The sequence below is a fragment of the Aspergillus brasiliensis genome (genome assembly GCF_001889945.1).
Source record: "Aspergillus brasiliensis CBS 101740 unplaced genomic scaffold ASPBRscaffold_15, whole genome shotgun sequence".
NCBI lineage: Eukaryota > Fungi > Ascomycota > Eurotiomycetes > Eurotiales > Aspergillaceae > Aspergillus > Aspergillus brasiliensis.
Window position 1 is genome coordinate 529,839 of NW_027137456.1, and position 20,961 is coordinate 550,799.

Genomic DNA, 20,961 nt, shown 5'->3' on the forward strand with positions numbered 1-20,961 from the left:
TTTATTTCATATTAATACCCTATTCTTATCCTCTGAATTCCACTTATAGAACCATCCATGTACTAGCCACCTATTCATTTGCGGTACGTTCATCGTTATGTCAACGAAACAGCACATCACTATTCCTCTCACGACCGGAATGCATCTTTCGGTGGAAGACTTCGTCTTCCACGTTATCCTAAAGGAGACGAAGAAAAGGAATCGTGCAGAATCATTGATAATGCCAGATCGCACGGTCACAGATACGCGACATCTATGTAATCGCGGTTGGACATCAGTATCATACCGTGAAAATAACCGTGGAAGCTAAATATAGATTGGTAATAGTATACATGGATTTCAAGTTAGAGAAACAGATAATAGTAAAACCTACTGGTGGTTACCGGCCACCCACGCAAATTCTGATGTGTAGCATCCATCACTTCTCATGGCATCATATTACTAATAGACCGCCTGGACCTTTACCTGGAATTGTAGGAATAGACATTGGGGCCGTTACAATGTCTAGCATGATTCGATGTTTTCTGTATGAAGATTTTGTACAGGAATTCTGAACTGCCATGACATGCTATTTTAAATACTGCAGCATTTTCTATTGAGATAGCATTAGCTTCTGCAACAGGTAGATTCAAGATCTGTGGGGAATCGAAGGTAAACATAGATACTCACTTTCCACCACTTTTCTGTCACGTTTTCAGCACATTGTTCGGCAGAAGAAAGAGCTTTGCTAATTAATCTGAGTTTGTCCCATTGGATCCATTGAACATACTAGGTGGCTTCCCGTCAGCCAGGGCGCTGTCATGTTCAGCGCAGGGCATATCTTACCGACTCGATTGACTCGCTTGTGATGTACCGAACAACTTCCACATCTCGTTCTTGTCCAATGCGATGAACGCGGTCGATAGCTTGTGCTTCTGCCATCGGGTTCCACTGAGGTTCCACAATATGGATGGAGCTTGCCGCTGTAAGATCAATCCTAAATTGGATGTATAAGAGAGTTGTTCGGTTTTCGAGAAAGAATGTGAGAAACGATAGTTGAATACGCACCCCTCGCCCGCTGCTCCAACACTTGCAAGCATGATGTTGCACTGCGGATCGCTATTGAAAACGCTCAGTGCTTCCTTGCGTTCACTAAGAGACGATTGTCCATCGATGCGCCGGAACGTCAGGTGGTTTTCGGTGAGCGCGGTCGCTATGAGGTCTAACATCTTAGTCCAGTAACTGAAAATTACACTAATAGATGTGCCACGGTCAGCTTATCCGACTATAGTCTAGATTGGAAAGACCATGAGGGCTGTTGTTCCATACAATTTCGTCTGGACTCCATTCTTATCGGAGATACTCCGACTTTGGGTGATGTTGCGCAGCAGCGCCCTAAGCTTGGCCGAGGGAGCATAACCTACTGCAAGAGGGTGCGTGAAACTAGTAGGGGTCGGCGATGAGCTGCGGCATTGATTTGCTTCACATTTGGGGCACGATGGCTGGCTATTGTTTTCCGTAGTGCAACTTTCGCAAAGGAAATGTCCACAGCCCACTTCCTCCACCAAGGATTCACTGGAGCGATTCTCTTCGACTGACTGAGCACAGATTGCACACTTAACTGTCTCAGATTCCAGAGTCCTCCAGGTCAGGGAGGTGTCATCGCGCTCGTGCCACGCGATGAGGGCAGCTTTGGGCAGGAGGGCCACACCATGATTGCAGATCAGTCGGAGATGGTGGATTAGCACAAGGATGTTAGTTCCAGCCCTTTTCTGCGACGATACTGCCTTTCCAGCTGTGAGGAAGGAATAGCGCTTGAAGAACTCATAGAGTTCCCTGTCCTCTTTATCCATGTGCACTCTCTCGACTAGCTCGGTCTTCCGGGGCAAGCGGAGCTCCGCTGCATAACTTGTTTTTGTTCGTCGTAAACAAGTTGCAGTAACCACACTCCTCAGCAGGTCAAAACTTCTGGCTTTATTCTCCGATATGAAATCCACTATGAGCCTATTAAATGAACCTGGGGACTCGAACGGCGGAACTCGTATAAATTCCAGTAGCGCACCGAAATCGGCCAGGCGGTTTTGGATAGGTGTGCCGGTGAGACACCACCGGTATTGGGCTTGCAGGGAGCAGACGGTGCGGAATGTCTTTGATGATGAGTTTCGTATTCGATGGGCTGTTCACATTTTCCCACGGCACGCAATGTTAGCGTGAGACCCGACTATAACTGGTGGAGGGGACAAGCCCGGGAGCTACACAAACCTTCGTCAAGAATTATTCGTTGCCACTCGTGGTTGAGCAACGAGCCTTCTTCCCCTTCTGCATTTAGCGTATCGTAGGTAGTCAGCACAGCATCATACTTATCCAGGCTCTTATCCAGCTCGTGACGTTTATATCCATGGTAGGTCAGCCACTGTATCTGCTCCGGATGAATATGCCTAGCAGGAATCAGCCTGGATGTTTTCTATACCCTCAATTAAGGAAAAGCAATTGCTGAGGACAACAGAAAAAGGCTCCCACCTTTTGATTTGTGACTCCCATCCGTATATTGCTATCGAGAGTTAGCCATGCTCCCTATGAGGATTTGAGCTCCAGAGAGCCGGCAGAACCATACTTGACTTAGGCGTCACAATTAGGGTGCCCTTAGGAACGCTGGTCAGGGCACTTTCCTGGTGCCGATCGAGCGAGTTGCAGACAAGCGCAAGGGCTGACAGGGTCTTCCCTAGTCCCATATCCTGTGCACGGTCAGACAAAGGTTGTGTGCCTTGGACTCGGAGATACTCATACGTCCGCCAGGATCCCGCCCCCGACGGGTGCAGGCCGGTCCATACTGAACAGTTTGGTGACTATGTTCTGGTATCTATCGGAGATCAGCTGCTGATTTTTGGAACTTCACTCTAATGCTTGGAATGTGTCAAAATGAGGAAGCCCTACCGAATCCCCCCACCGGGGCTTCTGAAAGGTACCCAAATAGATGGAAATTGAGAATCCTCAAAGATCCCTGTCTCCTTCTCTACCATCATGATCAGCGCCTCAAGTTGATGCCTATCGCGTCATAGTTAGTGGAGAGTGTCCTGTGATATGGAATTGGAAATGGCGAAGACCTTTTCAGCACCGTTGTAAGACGGGTACTTGGCTGAATATCCAACTTTATCCCCCGGTTAGCCGAGGCAGTGTCGAAAATCTGGTATAATCTCGCCCTTATGTCTTCACTCAGCGCGTCCGTTCCCGGGCTCTCACGAACCGCGCAACACGTCGCGATTGATAGCTGGCTGGGTGGAGGCATCTCCTCCTTACCTGGTGGGAGCAGGTATTGGGGATTCAAATACTTTACGCCGCTGTCGATCTCCGACGGATGAGGATGTTGCAGAAACAACTCCTTTCCTGCCAGATAGTCTCCGATCTCCTTTTTTTGCCTGGAAAATCCGTAAATGAAGACTCGGAGCGAGTAATACTTGATCTTCGTAGTGGCAATCAGGCTGTTAGTACGTTTGCTCAACTTATCTTTGGTCGCGGCTAGTTTCGGTCTTCGGCCGCAGATCGTCGCGTGCAGCGTAACAGCAAATTTGGTGGTCAAAGACCACAGCGCTTTGGTAACGAGGATCGCCACGCGTTTCTCAGTACCTATCATGACGCGCACCACATCACGCTTAAAGATGAGGGTTGCAGGGGTACATCCGACGGGGAGTTGTCCTTCATCGGAGGCGGTTGCACGCATGCAGAGCTGGGAGGTTCCATCAGCCTATCTTTCATAGGAAAATTTGATAATATTTGCTTGTGATCACCATTCCAAAACAGGTATCATAGCCCTTATCCACTATATGAGGAGAGTATGAGAGAGAAGGACGGCTTGTTTGGTCAATTAAAGACCCATTGACCGTGCTGGAGGAGGTCACTTCCAAAGCGCCTGCCACATGAGCGTTTTCATTGTTGTCCTCATCGTTAAGCGTCAAGTCTATGAAGTTGCCGCGTACAATGGCTTCAGAGTTACCCAGATCGTGTCTCAGCTTTTTGGCACCCCTCTCCGCCGGTTGAGGGGTGCAGTTTCGCTTCCCTGGTATAGTCATCGTGGATGTTTCTTCCGACTGCTGCCGCTGCCGGAGGTTCAAGGCGGAAGAGGGTTCCGATAACGCTTTTTATCCCCAACTAGCGCACCCCTGACTAGCACTTGAACCAAATTAGTTCGGAACTTGGGGTGGCGCAGTTGCTGAAGCGCGAGATGAGCAGTTTGAGCCAATTAGAGGCCTCTGCTTTATTTTTCACTGCCACGTTCCTTGTGTCTTTGCACCCGATCAGCCAAATATAAGTCGGATCCCCTCGCCGCGACGGAATCAGCAGGCTTCTCAGCCCAACTCCACTTTTCTCCTTGAGGACCATTATGGCACTAAATGATCCGGCTCTGGAGATCTTCCACCAGGCCCAGCAGTCTTTCCGCAGCCAGTTGAACGATCCCAATCTTTATAATGAGATCCTCGCCTCTAATAGCATCGACGAAGTCTACAATTTGACTGCGAAGCTTCAAGAAGAGGCTGCAGGCAAGGCAGGCCTCCGAAATCTCGCCCGTATTAGACCCTTCCTCGAGCGCCTATCGTCATATAGTGCAGTCATCGAAGTCTTACTCCAAGTCAAGCCAGAACTCGCGCTAATATGGGGCCCGATCAAGCTGCTTTTGCAGTTGTCCAGTCAGCTGACCAGCGCCTTTGACCGGGTGGCAGACACAATGGTGAAGGTTGGCTACGCTCTTCCTCAGTTCGCCATGGCATTGAGCGTTTTTGAGTGGAGTGACGCCATCCGGGCCGCAATGGCCTTGTTCTACGGGGATCTCCTGGAATTCTACCGGGTGAACCTGGACTTTTTCCGGAAGCGGCGTGAGTAAAATCCTTTATTTCCGGTAGTTATAACACATGCCAGTATCCGCCCCCGCTGACTACGGCGTAGGTTGGAAACAAATGTTCGAGGCAATCTGGCCTAGCTACCAGAAGAAACTCGATGTGGTCGTGAGTAATATCGAGTTGCATGCGACCCTGATTCGGAACGAGGTCACGCTGCTTGACGTTAGTGAAGCTCAACAGGCTCGCGTGAAATCGCTCGAGCAGTTCTCCGAGATGCAAAGATCACATAGCCGGCAGAGGTTTACTGGTCTGAAAGGACAGGTCGCACCCTTCCTATTCGATGACCGGTTAGATTGGATCCGGGAACCGATCCGTCGCCGGCTGTGCGAAGTGGCTCTTTCGGGACGCTGCCTTCTCTGAGTGGTTTGACGTCTCAACGCAGGCACCTCAATACCTTTGGCTGCAAGGCATGCCAGGGGCGGGGAAAACATATCTGTGCGCTGCAGCTGTGGGTCGTGCCCGTGAGCGTCACCGGGTTCTGTTCGCCTTGGTGAGTCACGCCGCGAAAAAGACTACCACTGCGCTAGGCGTCCTTCAATCCATGATATTCCAGGCGGCAGAGGAGGATCATGACTTGCAGGCTAAATTGCTGGAGGCGAAGGAACGCGAACTGCGCGGGAACACGCTGTACGTGACGGAGCTTCTAAAGGCCTACTTGAAAACCGCAAGTCAAATGTATATCATGATCGATGGCTTGGATGAAATGGATGAGAATGAGAGACAGGTCCTCCTCGAGCGATTGGAAGAGATCGCGAAGGAATGTCGCGACTTGCGGATTCTGATCAGCTGTCGTCCCGAAGGTGATATCTCCCGGAAACTCGAGAAGAATGCTTTCGCAATCAAGGTGAATGATCGGAACGCAGGAAGCATTCAGCATTACGTGGACCACCGAGCCCACGACTGGATCAGTAGCTTGGGTTGTAGTCCCTCCATGGAGACGGAATTGCGTGGTCTTTTGTCTCCGTTGGCCGCTAAAGCTGCAGGTGGGTAATGCATGATGATGTCGACCCCTCAGCAGTCCTTTTTTGGTATGTATGCTGATGAGAGCTGTCTTTCACGCTCAGGCATGTTTCTATATGCGAGAATTGTGCTGGACAATTTACAAGGCATCGTCAGCCTTGATGACATTCGCCGCGAACTCAAAGCTCTTCCCGAGGATCTGAACGATGCGTGAGCATGATCCCATAGAAAGCCATATGCCAGACAGAGACTGAATGACCTAACAACCCCTTCCCCCCCAGATATCACCGCATTTTACAAAGAATCAGTGACCTTCCTACCCGAAAACGTGAGCGCAGCAGGAAGATATTGGGCTGGATTGGATGTGCGCCGATTCCGTTGACCGTTTGGGAGATGGAACAGGCTTTATCGGTTGAGTTCGATGAAAATGGCCGAATGACCAGTGCAGTTACCCCGGATCTTGTCAGTGTTAATTTTGTTCAACTGTGTGGTCCCATCATTGAAGTTGCCGATGGGAAACTGCAGTTTGTTCATTTCACAGTTGAGGTGTTAGTCGAGACTCCAATCAATGTCTTGGAAAGAACATCACTGCTGACCCAATGGTCTTGACGAATGCGACAGATACCTCTTCAGTCCAAGGATTTCGCACTACATCGATAAGCACGTCGCTACTCTCGACTTGGTTAATAGTTTGATGGCCTATCTCACGTCCGGAATTGTCGACCTCGACCTGGACGAGGGGGATATTCAAGAACAGATCCGGCACGGCCGCTTTCGACTTTTCGATTATGCGAGCTTCTACTGGCCGGTCCTTCTTCACGATATTATCTCAGTCAGGCGAGAAACGACTGATAGTCAAAGGAACAAGTTGTTGGGTCGTTTGCTGAAGAGAGTCTCACGGAAACTCCAGAATTCCGATTTTATCACCACGGAACCTCCGCAGGGGCTGACGGTGGGTCAGAAGGGGTCTCGTGTGAATGATGAAGACCTAGATTCGAATGCTATTATCTGTGGAGCCAAACAGTTTCACTCGAATGAGAGACGATGGGGCTGGAACATGAAAAATAGTAAGCAAGCTCAACGTCCACTGCCTGCGGGTCAATCCCTCCGCCGTATCTGCTCCCGCTATTGACTTGTGGAAAAATGACCAACAGACGAGTCGTGGATCAACCAAGATCCATTAATCACGTCACAAATGTTGATTCGGCTGCGCGAACAGCACGAGATACTATTGTCCATGCCAGACTGCCGTCCCGATTTGGAACGGCAATACGGTCCTCAGCTCTTCCGATGCACATACGTGTTCTGTACGCGAAGCCGACGTGGCTTTGCTTCCGCCGACGAACGCGAGCAACATATTGAGAACCACGGCCGGCCCTTGAAATGCGTCGTTCCGAGCTGCGAGTTCTCGAGCATTGGCTTCGATTCGGAAGGCAGCCGACAAAGGCACTGGGAAAAACACCATATTTCCGCTGCACGCGAGACCCAGGCGGCCGTGGGAGCCGCGGCAGGGGGTGGAGGCAACTTTGACGCCCTTGATCCCGAAGAAGCCCAGCCCTTGCTCTTTGTCCTGCTTGCTGAAGAGAACATTGACCTTGTACGGCGTCTGCTCTGCTCCCAGGCTGGGATGAAGCTGAAGCCGGAGGTCATCGCGCATGCTAGGCTCATGGCTGCTGAACAGGGGTCGCTAGCTCTCACCGAGCTCCTAGCACCGGTGACAACGGAGACAAAAGTACCCTTCAAGGTCTTGGCCGCTGCGGTGGCTAGCGAAGATGCAGACCTTTCCGAATGGGCATATAATAACCTTTCACTAGCAGACTGGCCCAATATGATGAAGGTGGTCATAAAAGTGAGGCGAGAGGATATCTTTACTCGATGGGAAAGGTACATACAAAGGGAAGTTGATAAGCTACGCATCAGACCACACCATGGTGACTCTCTGTTTACCTCGCTCCTTAGACAATCTTTGTTTACGGAGGTACAGGGCAATGAGCTGAAAGAGACCAGAATAAAGTGCCTCCTGACGCAGTTCCGGCGATATATGTCCTGGGATATTTTAGGCACATTGCTGCTTCGAGTGGCCCGATCAAGCTGCTCAGTTGCTTTGGCGGAGCATCTGCTACGGCTTCAGGCGCCCATCAACTTCTGTTCTTCTTCAGGACGCGCAAACGGTCAAACGCCGCTCTATGTGGCTTCGAAGAAGACCTCCGTAGAAGCAGCCTTCTTCATGAAATGTCTTATCCTCAACGGTGCAGATACTGTCGTATCAATCAATAGTACAGACACGCTTATCAGCGAAGAGAAGGGCGCCGCACAGATAGCCGAAAAGGTAGGCTTGACGTGGAGTGATTTGGAGCAAATGTATAAAAAAAGGGGGAAGTATATTTAGACCTCCCATGCAGTTTCGTTGAGACAAAAAGAGCATGTTTTCACCTGTCCTTGTGCTAAATGTAACCACCTTCTCAAGCAATATAGTATTGGTTATACCAAAACATCCTTTACATGAGAAAAAAAAAAAAGCCTTATGGTGACTGTGACTGACGTACAACCTTATGTGCGACAGTCCTCCTTCGAACATGGGATCTCAGAGTAATATAGCTCAATTTAAAGAGCTCGAGAGACCTGCGGCATGCGATACGGTTTCCCCATCATCTGCTATAATGGTATGCTCATCTGGCTTCTCAGGTTATCTATTGTGTTTAATTTTTGCCGAGTACAGCACGGGAGATAAACGACAACAGCGGATCACGCCTCGGTTGCTCTCCGCAGCGCCAGCTGCAGAAGAGATGGATAGAAGCCAACACTCGGGGCCGGGAGATCAAAGCTATTGATAGGCTAGTTTACGACCATCAACTGCCCGTGCACACGGTCCGAAAGAAGAATGAGGCGTAGAAAATTTGAATGGAGTAGCACGCTCAGATCGAAGCTCGGTACCGTAGTAGATATGTGAGGGATCAACAGCTATGGATGAACGAAAAAGAGTCTGGGGGCCCTGTGCTTGCATGCCCTGGTAACCTGGTATTGGTCGCGAAGCCGGCTGGGTGTGCTGAAGTTCCTTTCCCACAGGGCACTGGGTCCCCTTCTCCCCGGATACGATGCGCGACTGCCTCCTAGCGGTGGATTACCTTCATTCTCAATCTGCAACGGCTCAAGATCACCCACCTCGACAGTAGCCTGTACTACTGGCAGGTTCCCAGGTCTATCTCACTGTGCGAGACTGATCTAACCGCTCTTCTGCTCACAGACCATTATATCGTAGGGTAGGAAATAACTATGCTACTGCCACAGTGTTAGGCAGGAGAAAGAGATCAGAATATAACCCATGACTGCCAGTGATCTCCCATATCATTAGGACCGATTTTAGTAGTACCACAGTCTATGATAATAGAAACACTATTATCAGTTTTCCTCGTTGAACACGCTAACGCGAGGAATCTCATGATCCCGCGTATGGGGCCATGATGTCTTGCAATTCCGGCTAAATGGGATTCACTCCGGACCCTGCATTGGCTTAGTAGATTACCCAAATAGCGCAAATGCAGGCTAAGCGGGCCGTCCGGCCGTCACTGATCCGCAGCCAGTTAGGCTAATGCCGACGGACCCTTCGGAGTTCGGACACCATCGTATTCATCTGCCGACATTTAGGGTTGCATGCATCTTTCTTCAAGCACCCGTGATTCTTCAGTGTGCCCTCCGCGCCGATTAGGGACATGTCTCAGCGCCACCGACAAATGGCTTGTTTAGTGCTCTCGGCACCTGGGTACGGCTGCCATAGTGGTGTGATACACACAGTCGATATAATGCTGAAGGACCCCTATCCCAATCTAGAACGGAGTAGGGCTTCTTCTGGTAAGCATCCTTTGTCACAGCAACCAGATCGATCCATCTTTCGGAATCAAGAATCAGAAATGACATGAAAAAGACGGCGATGCGTCCGAAGGTAACGCGGGAATGTATCCGCGAGCCAGATGGACTTGACGGTATAAAGTCTGCTCGTCCTTCCGATCACCAGGAGAGAAGCTAGAGCAGTCCAACACAAACTGAAGTCTCCTTTTCTGTTTTCGAGTATCTTCGTGTCAGGATGCATTATACATCATCTCTCGCATTGGCGTTTCTGCCCTTGGCAATCCAGGCTCAGCAAACCCTGTATGGACAATGTGGGGGTCAGGGATACTCAGGAGTCACCAGTTGTGTGGCTGGTGCAACATGCTCAACCGTGAATGAATGTAAGGATTCCTTCTGTGAAGTTTGCTGTTCGACAGCCGAGTAACCATGACCATTAGACTATGCTCAGTGTACACCGGCGGCAGGCACGGGCTCCGCCACGACCTTGAAGACGACTACTAGTACTACTACTTCTTCAGTGACGAAGACGGCGACTACTACTCAAACTTCTACCGTCTCCGCCTCGCCGACTACCACGGCCAGCTCCAGCGGCAACCCGTTCAGTGGGTACCAGCTCTACGTGAACCCATACTACTCATCGGAAGTGGCGTCTCTGGCCATTCCATCTCTCACCGGTTCTCTTTCCTCGCTCCAGGCGGCGGCAACCGCCGCTGCCAAGGCGCCTTCATTCGTGTGGCTGTATGCTCCCCTGCTTCAAAATGTGCACTATGATAGCCCCAGTGCTGACATCAGCTAGGGATACTGCCGCCAAGGTTCCAACCATGGCCGACTACCTGGCCGACATCAAATCCCAGAATGCTGCGGGAGCAAGTCCCCCAATTGCCGGCCAGTTTGTGGTGTACGACCTCCCTGATCGCGACTGTGCCGCGCTCGCCAGCAACGGCGAGTATTCGATCGCGGATGATGGGGTTGCACACTACAAGTCCTATATTGACTCCATCCGCGAGATTCTTGTGGAGTACTCGGATGTTCATACCATTCTGATAATTGGTGAGTGTCTTCCGTTCAATCCGTAAATCATCCACAGTACCTGAACGCTAAATGTCACCCCCAACAGAGCCCGACAGTCTTGCCAACCTGGTGACAAACCTCAATGTGGCCAAATGTGCCAATGCTGAAAGTGCCTACCTTGAATGTACGAATTATGCGCTGACACAGCTCAATCTCCCCAATGTGGCCATGTATCTCGACGCCGGTAAGCTACGCATCCGTTATATCTACTTGGGAAGTATCTGGGGGGATAGACCCCCGAGGCACCCTTTTCGTCCAGCTTCCCCAGGAAATATCCCCTTACTATAACCAGCACAGTCGAAGATCCCTAGTCCCCGGATTGAATCCTCTTGATAAAAGCTGACCAAAGTACTTATAGGACACGCCGGCTGGCTCGGTTGGCCCGCAAACTTGCAACCCGCCGCCAACCTGTTTGCAAGCGTCTATAAGAATGCTAGTTCCCCCGCTACAGTGCGCGGCCTGGCCACCAACGTCGCCAATTACAATGCCTGGACCATCTCATCCTGCCCCTCCTACACCCAGGGCAACAGCGTCTGCGACGAGCAGCAGTATATCAATGCGATCGCCCCGCTGCTACAGGCACAGGGCTTCGACGCCCACTTTGTCGTCGATACCGGTATGCGCATTCCTGCACCTCCCAACCAACCCACGCATTACCCCTAGCTAACAAAAACTGCTAAATCCCAGGTCGCAACGGCAAACAGCCCACGGGCCAACAGGCCTGGGGTGACTGGTGCAATGTCATCAACACCGGCTTCGGCGTGCGCCCGACCACCAGCACTGGTGATGCGCTCGCCGACGCCTTTGTCTGGGTGAAGCCTGGAGGCGAGAGCGACGGCACCTCTGACAGCTCGGCGACACGGTACGACGCCCACTGCGGGTATAGCGATGCATTGCAGCCGGCGCCTGAGGCGGGGACTTGGTTTCAGGTATGTTACCCGACCACGCTGGTTGACTAAGAGTGGATTGACTGATATGATTTGTTTTGTAGGCCTACTTCGTGCAGCTGCTCACAAATGCCAATCCGGCTTTCTAAGAACTCCGAGAGGGAAGAAGGGGCGTCCCGGGGGCGGACTCGGAAGGTTGGATGAGTCATTAACAGCATATCACGATATTAAGCGCCGTGATGAGTGATATAGTTAATTTCCTGCAGATGCTTCAGAGAATGCTTGGTGCTTTACGTGGTGGTTTTTGCAATACCAAAACTACTTGGGAGATTGACGGGTCATGCGTTGCACGAATTTAAGCTTGACTTAGTATATATTTTCGCCGTATAAGGTAGTCGCTAAGCTAATGCTGTTGGATGTTTTTGTGTATCACCGGCAAGCACTCGGTGTGCAGGCTGTGATGACGATGTTATTGCTCTTATCACAACACATCACCGGCCGCAGACAACCCAACTCCAGAAGGCGCAGACATTCCGGACAAAGTAAGCAGGACATTGATGCAGCAGCTTGCGACACACCTTTATGGCCTGTTTGCAGGTTAAGGGCAAATTAATAACCAGATCCAAATCAGGGACAATCCTGCCAGTAAGCCGAACTCTGACTAAAACGGCACTATAACAAGGCCAAACCTCATGACAATTTGAGCGAGAGAAACCCCAGCGCTAGTGAAGTCTTCCCAGGTGCTTCCACAAAACCCAATGACTCTGTAACCACTTGGTGCCGTGATTGTGGAATGGGTATCCCACCCACCGGACAAGTTACCTAAGGATAACATCTTGCTCCGGTTCGACGTTCGGATCTCTAGCCGGTTGAGCGCATGGAACGTATTCAATGCCTAGCCATTGGATTGTCTGTACGCACGATTGGTGTACGATACTTTGGCAGATGTGATGTACTCGCCAGGGTCCAGAGAAAGCGTGTGCGAAGCGGAGCCCGTCCCGAAAGTCTGAGCCATTCTGCCCAGGGCCGGAAATCGGGTTTCATACCCGGCCATTATATTCTCCCCGCCGACTCCCCAGCGTACAGTCAGGCTGCTGAGGTGTCCGATAGCGCTGGGCTTCTCTGGCAAGTAAGGCAAATCGGACCATCCACGGGCTTCGGTATATGTGGGGAATGGCAAGCCGGAGAGAATATACATGTCGCCCGTCCTGGGAGCTCCCGATTCTTGTTGTTAGCGAGGAGTGGAACGAATAAATCAAAAGGATAAAGAGAATAGAATGGAAACTTACCCGTGCGAACGCGCAACTATGCCACCCTTGTCGTACTTACGAATCCAATTTTGAATTTCTCCCGGTGCTGTTGCAAGGAATCGGTTGTAGACGTCGGGTTCATTTCGCAGAACATGATCAATGAGACCAGGTGGCGAGCGAAAGAGTAGATAGCATTTGTAGAGATGGTAGTAGTAGTCCTCGAAGACCGGCTCATTCTCCTTGATAACAAAGTGCTTCTGCCCAAGGGCTGTGAAATAGTCCTGCATTGTTCCTCCTTCCGATGATGTAGTGAAGAAGTCTTGAAGCGCACGCATCCGCCAATCGTGACCAAGAGCTTGGGCTTTGAGTGCGTCTTTAAACTCCAGCCATTTTAGTTGTTCAAATTCAGACCGATTCTCCACAAACCAGTTATACAGGCTCTGCGTTATGCCAGAACGGGCGAGTGCCCTTCCAATAGCGTGGATCTTTTCCTTGTCTCCAAGGGAAGCCTGGGTTTCATCCTTAAAGATATCCTCGCTGCTGCTCAGCCGGCGGGCAATACCCACCGCGTTAAGCTCGCCGCTGAATGCCTCAAGCTGAACCATTTTCCTCGTTTCGTTTTTGCGGGAATGCCAACGAAATTTGAAAGTTAAGCCGAAAGGGAGAAAGAAAATATTAAACAAGTTGGAGAAGCCGGTTTGGTAATCAAGTGTAATCTGCCTACCAGGTCCCTTTGGGGCTTATATATTATGTGGTTACATTTTCATATGCTATTACACGGGCTCATACCTATGCTCAGCCAGCCACAGGAAAGATGTAAAAGCTCGTCAGCTGGCTGAAGACAGTCACTACAGAGACGTAGTTGGGTTGGAAAGGCCCCCTAATTGGACAATTATATACCCCTGCTTTGTTTGCTGTATGCATTCATTTCCCCTCCTCGCGGCGGGTGCTTCCGGATTCAGCTGGTAAAATCGAAGGGTCTCTTGCGCTCAGAACAAGCCAGAATAAAGGCCACCTGCGAAGGATACTGAGCAGTAGTGAACGCCATTGGCATACGACATACAACCTGCCTTTCTCGTTGTATTCTCAACCTCACGTATCGAATTATTAACGCCAGCAAAGTGCATGCTGTAACCTGTAAGCGACGTCGATGAAAATGTATAGGCACGCAGAATCCAACAAGGTCTAAATACAGATTTAGTGTCCAATAGCCATCGGATGGTTAGATAGCCCGTAGCCCGCACTGATGTGCTGGCGCTCCTCTTCTAATTTGGGAAGGAGAAGCCAATCAGCTAGGACCTTGGGAATTGCTCGTGCAGCAAGACAAGGCGTCAGCAGTTAGTTCGGTAGCTGCGCGGTGATCGGACAAGGTGGTCATGGAGGCGGTTCTACCGCCGTGGCACAAACCAAGACATTTGGTAGTAAGAAAATAATCACAAATGTTTCGCGAGCTATAAATACAAGAGTTGAGACATGCTATGTAATTAGCAGTCTTCCTGTTCTTCTCTAATAATAAGTGACTTTCAATGATCTATGATAATTGACCCTGTTTCAATTCTGCTATTCAAGATGTTAGATTATATCGTCAGCTGCGACATTGCATGATATGGCCATCGATATCAAACCTCTGGACAGCCTTCTTGAGCCGTCTTTGACACCCCCCCTTGATATTTGAACCAGATTATCGCCCTGCATTATTATAATACTATTTCTTGGGCTCACCTGTGGTGGATAGTTCTTTTTAAGTTCTCTATACGCTTGTTGGATTATACTCCAGTAACCGGAATAGCCCAATCCAGCGCCAAAAGTCTCTTGGCCTCTGTACTGAGAACGAGAATAAAGGCTTCGTGAGATACCTACCGATTGACATAGCAAACGCGAAGATCAGGTCGGCCCTGCTAAGCTTGGACACTACCAAGGACGTTCATGTGGAAGGGATAGGAATCACCAAAACTGAGTATATTATTTGATTTCGTGGCGGACAATTGAAGGAGACGGCCCAGAACAGCTCGGAATGGATACAGGAGCTAGGTAATGGCGCCAAACTAGCGATGCCTTGGTCTGGGGGGTCGTAGCTTATGAGTACCCTAATAGAGGGCTTTAACCTAGCAATGGACGAGAAGCAAGGGATAGCCATAATCATGGATGATAATGGCCTTTCCTCTGAGGTTTACCAACTCGTAGACATTGCCTAGCTCTCGACGTTTCCCTTATGTGTTAAAGCATAAGCTACTCTTGCTGGCAACCAAAAGTGTGAAACATTACCCAGGCCTGGATCAAATTCTTGACTTTCTGTTGAAAGGAAACCCAACCGCACTATGCGAGGTCAATTTTCACGGGAAAGTCGTACGCTTCAGAAAAATAGCATCTCGGAAAGATGAGCTCTCCATCGACTGCTTCTTAACTGTGGTGCTAATCTACCCCAGAAGAATCTGAGCGGTGGTACACCATTGGGTGAGGCGGTCCTACCTTCCACTCCTTTGCTCCCGCGTCTCGAAGTACGTTCTCGGATGGTACATACGAAGGCTGTTAGCTCGACTTTGCTGCCGTTTACCTTGTTGCCCTCCATCTCTCGCCTAAGCTACCTAGCAGACCTCCTGGGTATCAGGTGGGACGCTTGTCGCAAGATTCATCGTGCTACTGGCTGGATGGCTGTTGCCCTGCTATCATTTCACATTGTTGAAAAGCTCCCGGTTACCGTTAGCCTTTTCCTCACGCCCGATCGAAGTGTAGACCCGCCTTCTCCTCAAGTTCTCGCAATCCATAGCGCTATCGGACGTATCCTTCATCTCAGCGCTGCTGGTGAGTATATTAACGATTATATTCGGGATTTAGAGGAGATGAAGGGCGGTGAAGTGATGCACGACGGATCTAAACCTCTCGATGATTATGTTTAGTTCAAGCTCAGGGAGACATCTGTTTACTAGTAATAATGTTGACGAGTCGGGTGGGATAAACGGGTGGGCTTTAGGCGTACAGGTTGGTCCCCCCTTGGGGAGTTGCTGTTGACAGTTGAAACGTGAGGCATCTTGACTGCAACATGGTCAGTACAGGCCTTGGGTTCATCGACAATAGGGTAATGTAGGACAGCAAACGCGGATTTTCTTTAAATGTGGAGAGTACACTGTCTAATGCAAATGCTTACAGTGTCAGATATTCGTCGACCTTGTTGCGATAGTCGAGAAATACAGCAGACTATGAGCATGCGGATCCAAAGGATCTGACGCATACTTTGACGACCGTGGACGCACTCCGACATTTGTAAACAGGCTCGCACATGGAAGAACTGGTGCTTAAAATGCCTTCTGGCGATCCAGCCTCGTTGGGGTGTACGTCTGTGCGGGCAGTGTCTTCGTTTCTCCCGGATCATTCCTACCTTTTACTTGGGGGCCTCGGCGGCATCGGCCGCTTAGTCTCGAGCTGGATGGCCCAGCATGGCGCACGATCTCTCGTCTATGTATCAAGAACAGCCGACGAGCTGCCAGAGCATCGTGCCTTCATCTGAGAGCTGGAAGCGCAGGAATGCGAAGTCACCTGCGTCAAAGGCACTGTCACCAATCTGGCAGACGTTGAGAAGGCCGTGTCGAGCTGTCCAAGACCGCTAGCCGGAATCATCCAGATCGCCGGCATTCTCCGGGTAAACCAAACCCCTTCTTCCCCAGATACATGCGTCTCTGGTAGCTCTCTAACTATGCTTTTGGATCAGGACCGCACCCTCTCGCAGATGAGTAATATGGATTGGTCCATGGCCCTTGCTCCCAAGGTGACTTGGGACACGCCATCTTCACCAGGTGACCAAAGGCATCCCTTTGGATTTCTTCGTCATGTTCGGCTCCATATCTGGAACCATTGGCGTCGGCGGACAGGCGAATTATGCCGCTGCCAATAAATTCCTCGACGCGTTCGCCAGATACCGGCGTACGAATGGCCTTGTTGCTTCTGTCGTCCATGTGGGCCTTGTTGATGAGGCTGGAATCGCCACCCAACGCCAGGAAACGCTTGACCTGGCGATGCGTTCACACACACACATCCTGTCAGAGAATGAGGTTCTCAATGCCTTGCATCTGATCATTCTAGACTCTAGGGGCGAAGACCGGGGACAATGCTCCTTCAGTGTCCGGATCGGACACGTCCAATCGCCTGGTGCTCCCGCCAAATACATGTGGGGGCTTGATGCGCGATTTGGGCTCCATAAAGTCCGCCAGCTAGGCACGTCCTCCACCGGTCATCATGAAGCAGACGGCGGCGCATTGAGTGCCCTTTTCGCGCGCGTTGGACAGGAACCCACTCTCCTGAATCAGGAGGATATAGTCCGGGCTTTGAGGATTAGGATGGCGAAGGCAGTTGCGGAGCAGATTGCCGCGCACCACGGTATGGATGAGGAGCAGCACAAAGGCCGTGCAGATAGATTCGCTCGTGGCGGTTGAGGTCTATACTTCTTTCCGTCGATCGCTCAAGATTGACATTCCAACTCCTGAAATCGTTAACGCGGGCACCGTCGGGGAACTCTGCATACTCTTGATACGCCACATACGACGCAAGTATAACCTAGAAGATGATATAATATAGTCTTTACGGTCATCCCGACCGAAAAAAGAATATATTATTATCTATCTATCAAAAGAGCGCCTGGCAAGGTGGCTATCTATCAGTCCAACTCACTCATAACAAGATACTCATAATCGTGAGAAGATCTCTCTTCGCCAGAATCCAGTGACTATTTACTTCCCCATGATATAGATTGAACGGGTCTGGGATTGTGTCTATAGAATGTCTGACATTGCATCGACGACTGCACGTTCGCAACTAGGACAGTGCCACTCTGAGCTAACACCCATAAATCACAAAAATCTCCCCTCGCTTCAGGAGTAAATGAATTTGCCATTAGACTGGCTTCACACCACCTGGCTGCATGCCGTGGGATTTGGGATGGGGGTCTTCACCAAATGGCCTGTTATAGACCCTCTTGGCCTGTTCCACTGCATCTGCCACATAGTCCTGCACTGACTTTGGAATCTTTGATACCGCATCCTCCCTTGCATCCTGTGCTGCCTTCCGCACTGCTTTCTCCGCCTCCGGCCCAGGTTGTAACTTTTGCAATGCCTCCTGCAGTGCCGTATCGGTTGTAGTCTGGATCGACTGTATTGCCTCTTGCACTACCCCTGGCACTGCGCCCTGCGCTGCGTCCTCAACGTCATGCCAATTCGGCGTTCCCCTGTTTTCCTGGCTGCGCAACGCATCAGTCGCAGCCACTACTAGAGTGCTGAAGGCCTTTGACTGAGCTTCCGAGATAGCATTCTGGACTGCGGTCTGAACCTCCTGTTCTGCATCCTTGACTTTCTGGACAGCGTTGTGCACTGCAACCTTAACACTCTCTGCGTTTCTCCGTGCCCACTCTGCTGCTTGCTGCTTGATGACCTGCGTTGCATCCTGCACTGCCTTCTGCATTGCTTCGTGAATCTGCTCTGTTGCCACTCCGATTGCGGCTTGTCCTACCGCCTTTCCTACCCCCCTGATCTGAGATACCAAGTTCGCAATGTCGTTCTCCAGTTTCTGTACAGCTGTTGCTGCGACCTTGTCTGTTCCCTGAAATGGCCTCTGTAGTATGTTTTTTGCATCCTCCAGTTCATTCTCCATGAATGTTAGTGAGTCCTTAACCGTTTGGATTGCATCTTTCATTGCCTTTTTGATAGCCGGCAGCCCTCCCATGAACGCCACAGTTGCCTCCCATAGCGGGACTTCTCCCCATGGATCAAGTGCTGCATTCCTTATGTTGGCTACACAGGAACTCACAACGTAGTTTTCCACGCTCGTCTCAATATCACTCAGTGCAGTACTCCCCTCAGACTGTTGTACAGCCTGAACAAGCTCCTGCGCAATCTCCTGTCCGACTTCGCTTACCGCCTCCTGTGTTGCTTCTTGCACCGCCTCTTGTACCGCAGACTGTGCAGCATCATGTGCCGTGCCCCTGGTTGCGTTCTCGACTTGGTCTACTCCGTCATCGATCGCCGTTTGTGGCACCGGTTCTAGAGCCTTTTTGACCCACAGGGTTGTATCATGAAGGGGATTCGTTCCGTCACCACCATGATCACCATATAACTTGCTGATGTCCGCTGCAATTTCCTCGTTTGATTTTTTCTGCGCTAAATCATCTCGAATAAGATCAGCAATCTTGCCAAGGATCCTGTGCAAAAAGGAAAACCAGTTAGTAGCAGATCTAGTAGAAAAGCAGACTTGATCAAAAGAGAGGGTAGTGATGTACTTTTTCGCCTCGTCTATTCCCACGGTTTTCAAACCATACACGCTGAGCGCTTCATCACCCCTGGAGATCGCAGTTTGCAAGGCTCTACCCAAAATTCCATCCTCGAAGACGCCCTCCGTCAAGCCTTCAGTGAGCCCAGCAACTACCATATCCATAGGCAGCGCCAGAGCGATCAAAGCCACTTGCGTAAGCATTTGCCACACCGAGATGCTCGCCACCTGGTTTCGCATATTCGGGTCATTTATAGACAAACCAATGCCAGCCTTGGCCTCTAATCCTAACATTGTACCAAACGCGGATCCAATGGAAGCTCCGATCGGCCCAGTAAGAGCAAAACCAACAACTGCGCCGGCGGTGATAAGAGTAGAATAGGTACACTCCGCCACAGCGCGCTTAGCCTCGTCCTGCAAGATCGTCAGTAGCCGCAAGACATGATACAATGAGTGGTTTTGAAACTGACATCGTCACCCTCCAGCTTGTCAATTAAAGCGACACCATAGCCCATAAGGGGTATATCCTCCAGAAACCGCAGGATAGGGCCTCGCAAGGCAAAAATATCTGGACTGTCCATTGTACTCGGCATTAGAATGCATGGGTACTTGGAATTCTGGAGGGAAGGTATGTATGAACTCACGGGTCATCCATGATGAATTTTCCATCCTCAATGTGAACATATTTACCAAATTGAATACCACAACCGGTGTTCCATCTACCATCATTGAACCTGATATCTGCCCACACCCACCAGTCCGTGCCAAGGTGGACATTGCTGGCTTTGCCGCTGCTAAGGAAATGGCCATTTTTCTCTCTCTTGATAATTCCATTGTCGGCTCCAATATGATCGTCCAATGGCAGCTCCGAATAATGCAGCCGCCCGTCATTTCCCAGACAGTAGCCACTGAGTACAGCCGTGTTGGGATCAAGCTTGAGCCCGACCACACTGCTGTAGATGTCGTTTGGACTGTTCCCTTCGTTATCAGCAAATGGAGGAAAACAATTAAAAGACAGAATGAAGAAAAAAAAAAAAAGTAATTGGGTTAGTCTGTAGGGTATGATGGGAACGTACGGGGGTTTCCAGATCAAAAATCCCAGCTCGTTCTCGATGACAACGTCGAGGCAAATCGACAGGTCGTGGCCACCCAGGTCATCGCAGAGAGTGATATTCAGGACGGTCCCTTTAAGATACAGAGTCCCGGGCTTAATTATAGGTATCCAGGCCCCGTACGTATTCGAAATGGAATTTGTGATATCGAATTTCCCGTCACTGCTAAGGCCGAGGCATTGGTCGAGGTTGATCTCATTGTAAATCCACGACTCCAGGTCCAGGTCCAGGGCCGGGAACTTGCCTATTTTACACGTGGCACATAGGAAGAGTGCGCCTTGCTCCTCTCTGAGGTAGATGTTCTTAGACGTGGAGCTGAACACCATGTTGACCCTACGATATTCTGATCCGGAGAGGGAGGGAAGAACAGGATTTTGAGAATTGGGTCTGATAGAATCCAGTTGATTTGAGCAGCGGCATTGCTTGCTTTTCAGTTGTTTAGACATGCGGGTGTGCCGAAGACATCGAGCGGGAAAAAAACCGCCTCACTATTTTGTACTATTCCTAAAAAGTTAGATATTGGGCAGAAGTGGAGACTGTTGGTTGGACTTTTACTGTCAGACCAGTTAGGTAGCTATTAGTTTCTGCTCAGCCAGCCACGAATAAGTGTTGTTTTCTTCTAGCCATGTTCCAAAAGCCCATTGGCTGAGCCGCCATGCGCAAATGATTCCGGTTGTCATTGACTGTGCGGGATACTTGGAAGGTTGCTCCC

At 50.3% G+C, this 20,961-nt stretch overlaps 7 protein-coding genes across 7 annotated transcripts; 5 read left to right on the forward strand and 2 right to left on the reverse strand.

The window, feature by feature from the left end:
• Positions 1 to 298: 298 nt before the first annotated feature.
• ASPBRDRAFT_186336 (DEAD/DEAH box helicase) lies at positions 299 to 4,067 on the reverse strand. Its single transcript, XM_067620070.1, has 12 exons — positions 3,765 to 4,067; positions 3,084 to 3,703; positions 2,914 to 3,024; positions 2,767 to 2,839; positions 2,594 to 2,714; positions 2,500 to 2,530; positions 2,242 to 2,417; positions 1,309 to 2,155; positions 1,048 to 1,233; positions 826 to 976; positions 670 to 768; positions 299 to 592 (listed from the first exon to the last, which is right to left on the reverse strand). Exons 1-12 carry the CDS (start codon positions 4,044 to 4,046, stop codon positions 569 to 571), a joined length of 2,721 nt encoding a protein of 906 aa, XP_067474954.1. The 5' UTR covers positions 4,047 to 4,067; the 3' UTR covers positions 299 to 568.
• A 241-nt stretch (positions 4,068 to 4,308) lies between these two features.
• ASPBRDRAFT_78384 (uncharacterized protein) lies at positions 4,309 to 8,220 on the forward strand (the record flags this gene model as incomplete). The annotated part of the gene is made up of 7 exons (XM_067629407.1): positions 4,309 to 4,847; positions 4,918 to 5,132; positions 5,164 to 5,854; positions 5,936 to 6,041; positions 6,113 to 6,379; positions 6,453 to 6,898; positions 6,986 to 8,220. Exons 1-7 carry the CDS (start codon positions 4,358 to 4,360, stop codon positions 8,218 to 8,220), a joined length of 3,450 nt encoding a protein of 1,149 aa, XP_067474955.1. The 5' UTR covers positions 4,309 to 4,357.
• ASPBRDRAFT_47741 (uncharacterized protein) lies at positions 8,194 to 9,078 on the forward strand. Its single transcript, XM_067625931.1, has one exon. The coding sequence runs from the start codon at positions 8,408 to 8,410 to the stop codon at positions 8,660 to 8,662; it is 255 nt and encodes an 84-aa protein (XP_067474956.1). The 5' UTR covers positions 8,194 to 8,407; the 3' UTR covers positions 8,663 to 9,078.
• An 834-nt stretch (positions 9,079 to 9,912) lies between these two features.
• On the forward strand, positions 9,913 to 11,784 carry ASPBRDRAFT_199938 (uncharacterized protein; the record flags this gene model as incomplete). Its single annotated transcript, XM_067621377.1, has 7 exons — positions 9,913 to 10,057; positions 10,115 to 10,415; positions 10,474 to 10,727; positions 10,795 to 10,932; positions 11,107 to 11,364; positions 11,436 to 11,677; positions 11,740 to 11,784. The coding sequence occupies 7 exons, from the start codon at positions 9,913 to 9,915 to the stop codon at positions 11,782 to 11,784; spliced, it is 1,383 nt and encodes a 460-aa protein (XP_067474957.1).
• Positions 11,785 to 15,395: 3,611 nt separating this feature from the next.
• Positions 15,396 to 15,782, forward strand: ASPBRDRAFT_34075 (ferric reductase-like transmembrane domain-containing protein; the record flags this gene model as incomplete). The annotated part of the gene is made up of 1 exon (XM_067623185.1): positions 15,396 to 15,782. One exon carries the CDS (start codon positions 15,396 to 15,398, stop codon positions 15,780 to 15,782), a length of 387 nt encoding a protein of 128 aa, XP_067474958.1.
• A 927-nt stretch (positions 15,783 to 16,709) lies between these two features.
• On the forward strand, positions 16,710 to 17,312 carry ASPBRDRAFT_199940 (uncharacterized protein; the record flags this gene model as incomplete). Its single annotated transcript, XM_067621378.1, has 1 exon — positions 16,710 to 17,312. One exon carries the CDS (start codon positions 16,710 to 16,712, stop codon positions 17,310 to 17,312), a length of 603 nt encoding a protein of 200 aa, XP_067474959.1.
• A 1,501-nt stretch (positions 17,313 to 18,813) lies between these two features.
• ASPBRDRAFT_335180 (uncharacterized protein) lies at positions 18,814 to 20,837 on the reverse strand. Its single transcript, XM_067623129.1, has 6 exons — positions 20,813 to 20,837; positions 20,214 to 20,747; positions 19,782 to 20,108; positions 19,608 to 19,710; positions 19,148 to 19,551; positions 18,814 to 19,037 (listed from the first exon to the last, which is right to left on the reverse strand). Exons 2-6 carry the CDS (start codon positions 20,693 to 20,695, stop codon positions 19,034 to 19,036), a joined length of 1,320 nt encoding a protein of 439 aa, XP_067474960.1. The 5' UTR covers positions 20,696 to 20,747; positions 20,813 to 20,837; the 3' UTR covers positions 18,814 to 19,033.
• Between the last annotated feature and the right edge of the window lie 124 nt (positions 20,838 to 20,961).

Bases quoted from the DNA above. Each gene is read 5' to 3' on its own strand.
- ASPBRDRAFT_335180 (XM_067623129.1), bottom strand. From the start codon at position 20,695: ATGTCTAAACAACTGAAAAGCAAGCAATGCCGCTGCTCAAATCAACTG. The intron at 20,109-20,213 runs GTACGTTCCCAT...CGAAGGGAACAG, and splicing joins TTTTTGATCTGGAAACCCCC to TCCAAACGACATCTACAGCA. The intron at 19,552-19,607 runs GTCAGTTTCAAA...ACGATCTTGCAG, and splicing joins ACAAGCTGGAGGGTGACGAT to GACGAGGCTAAGCGCGCTGT.
- ASPBRDRAFT_186336 (XM_067620070.1), bottom strand. From the start codon at position 4,046: ATGACTATACCAGGGAAGCGAAACTGCACCCCTCAACCGGCGGAGAGG. The intron at 2,531-2,593 runs GTATGGTTCTGC...AACTCTCGATAG, and splicing joins AATTGTGACGCCTAAGTCAA to CAATATACGGATGGGAGTCA. The intron at 1,234-1,308 runs GTATGGAACAAC...CACATCTATTAG, and splicing joins AATGGAGTCCAGACGAAATT to TGTAATTTTCAGTTACTGGA.
- ASPBRDRAFT_47741 (XM_067625931.1), top strand. From the start codon at position 8,408: ATGGGATCTCAGAGTAATATAGCTCAATTTAAAGAGCTCGAGAGACCT.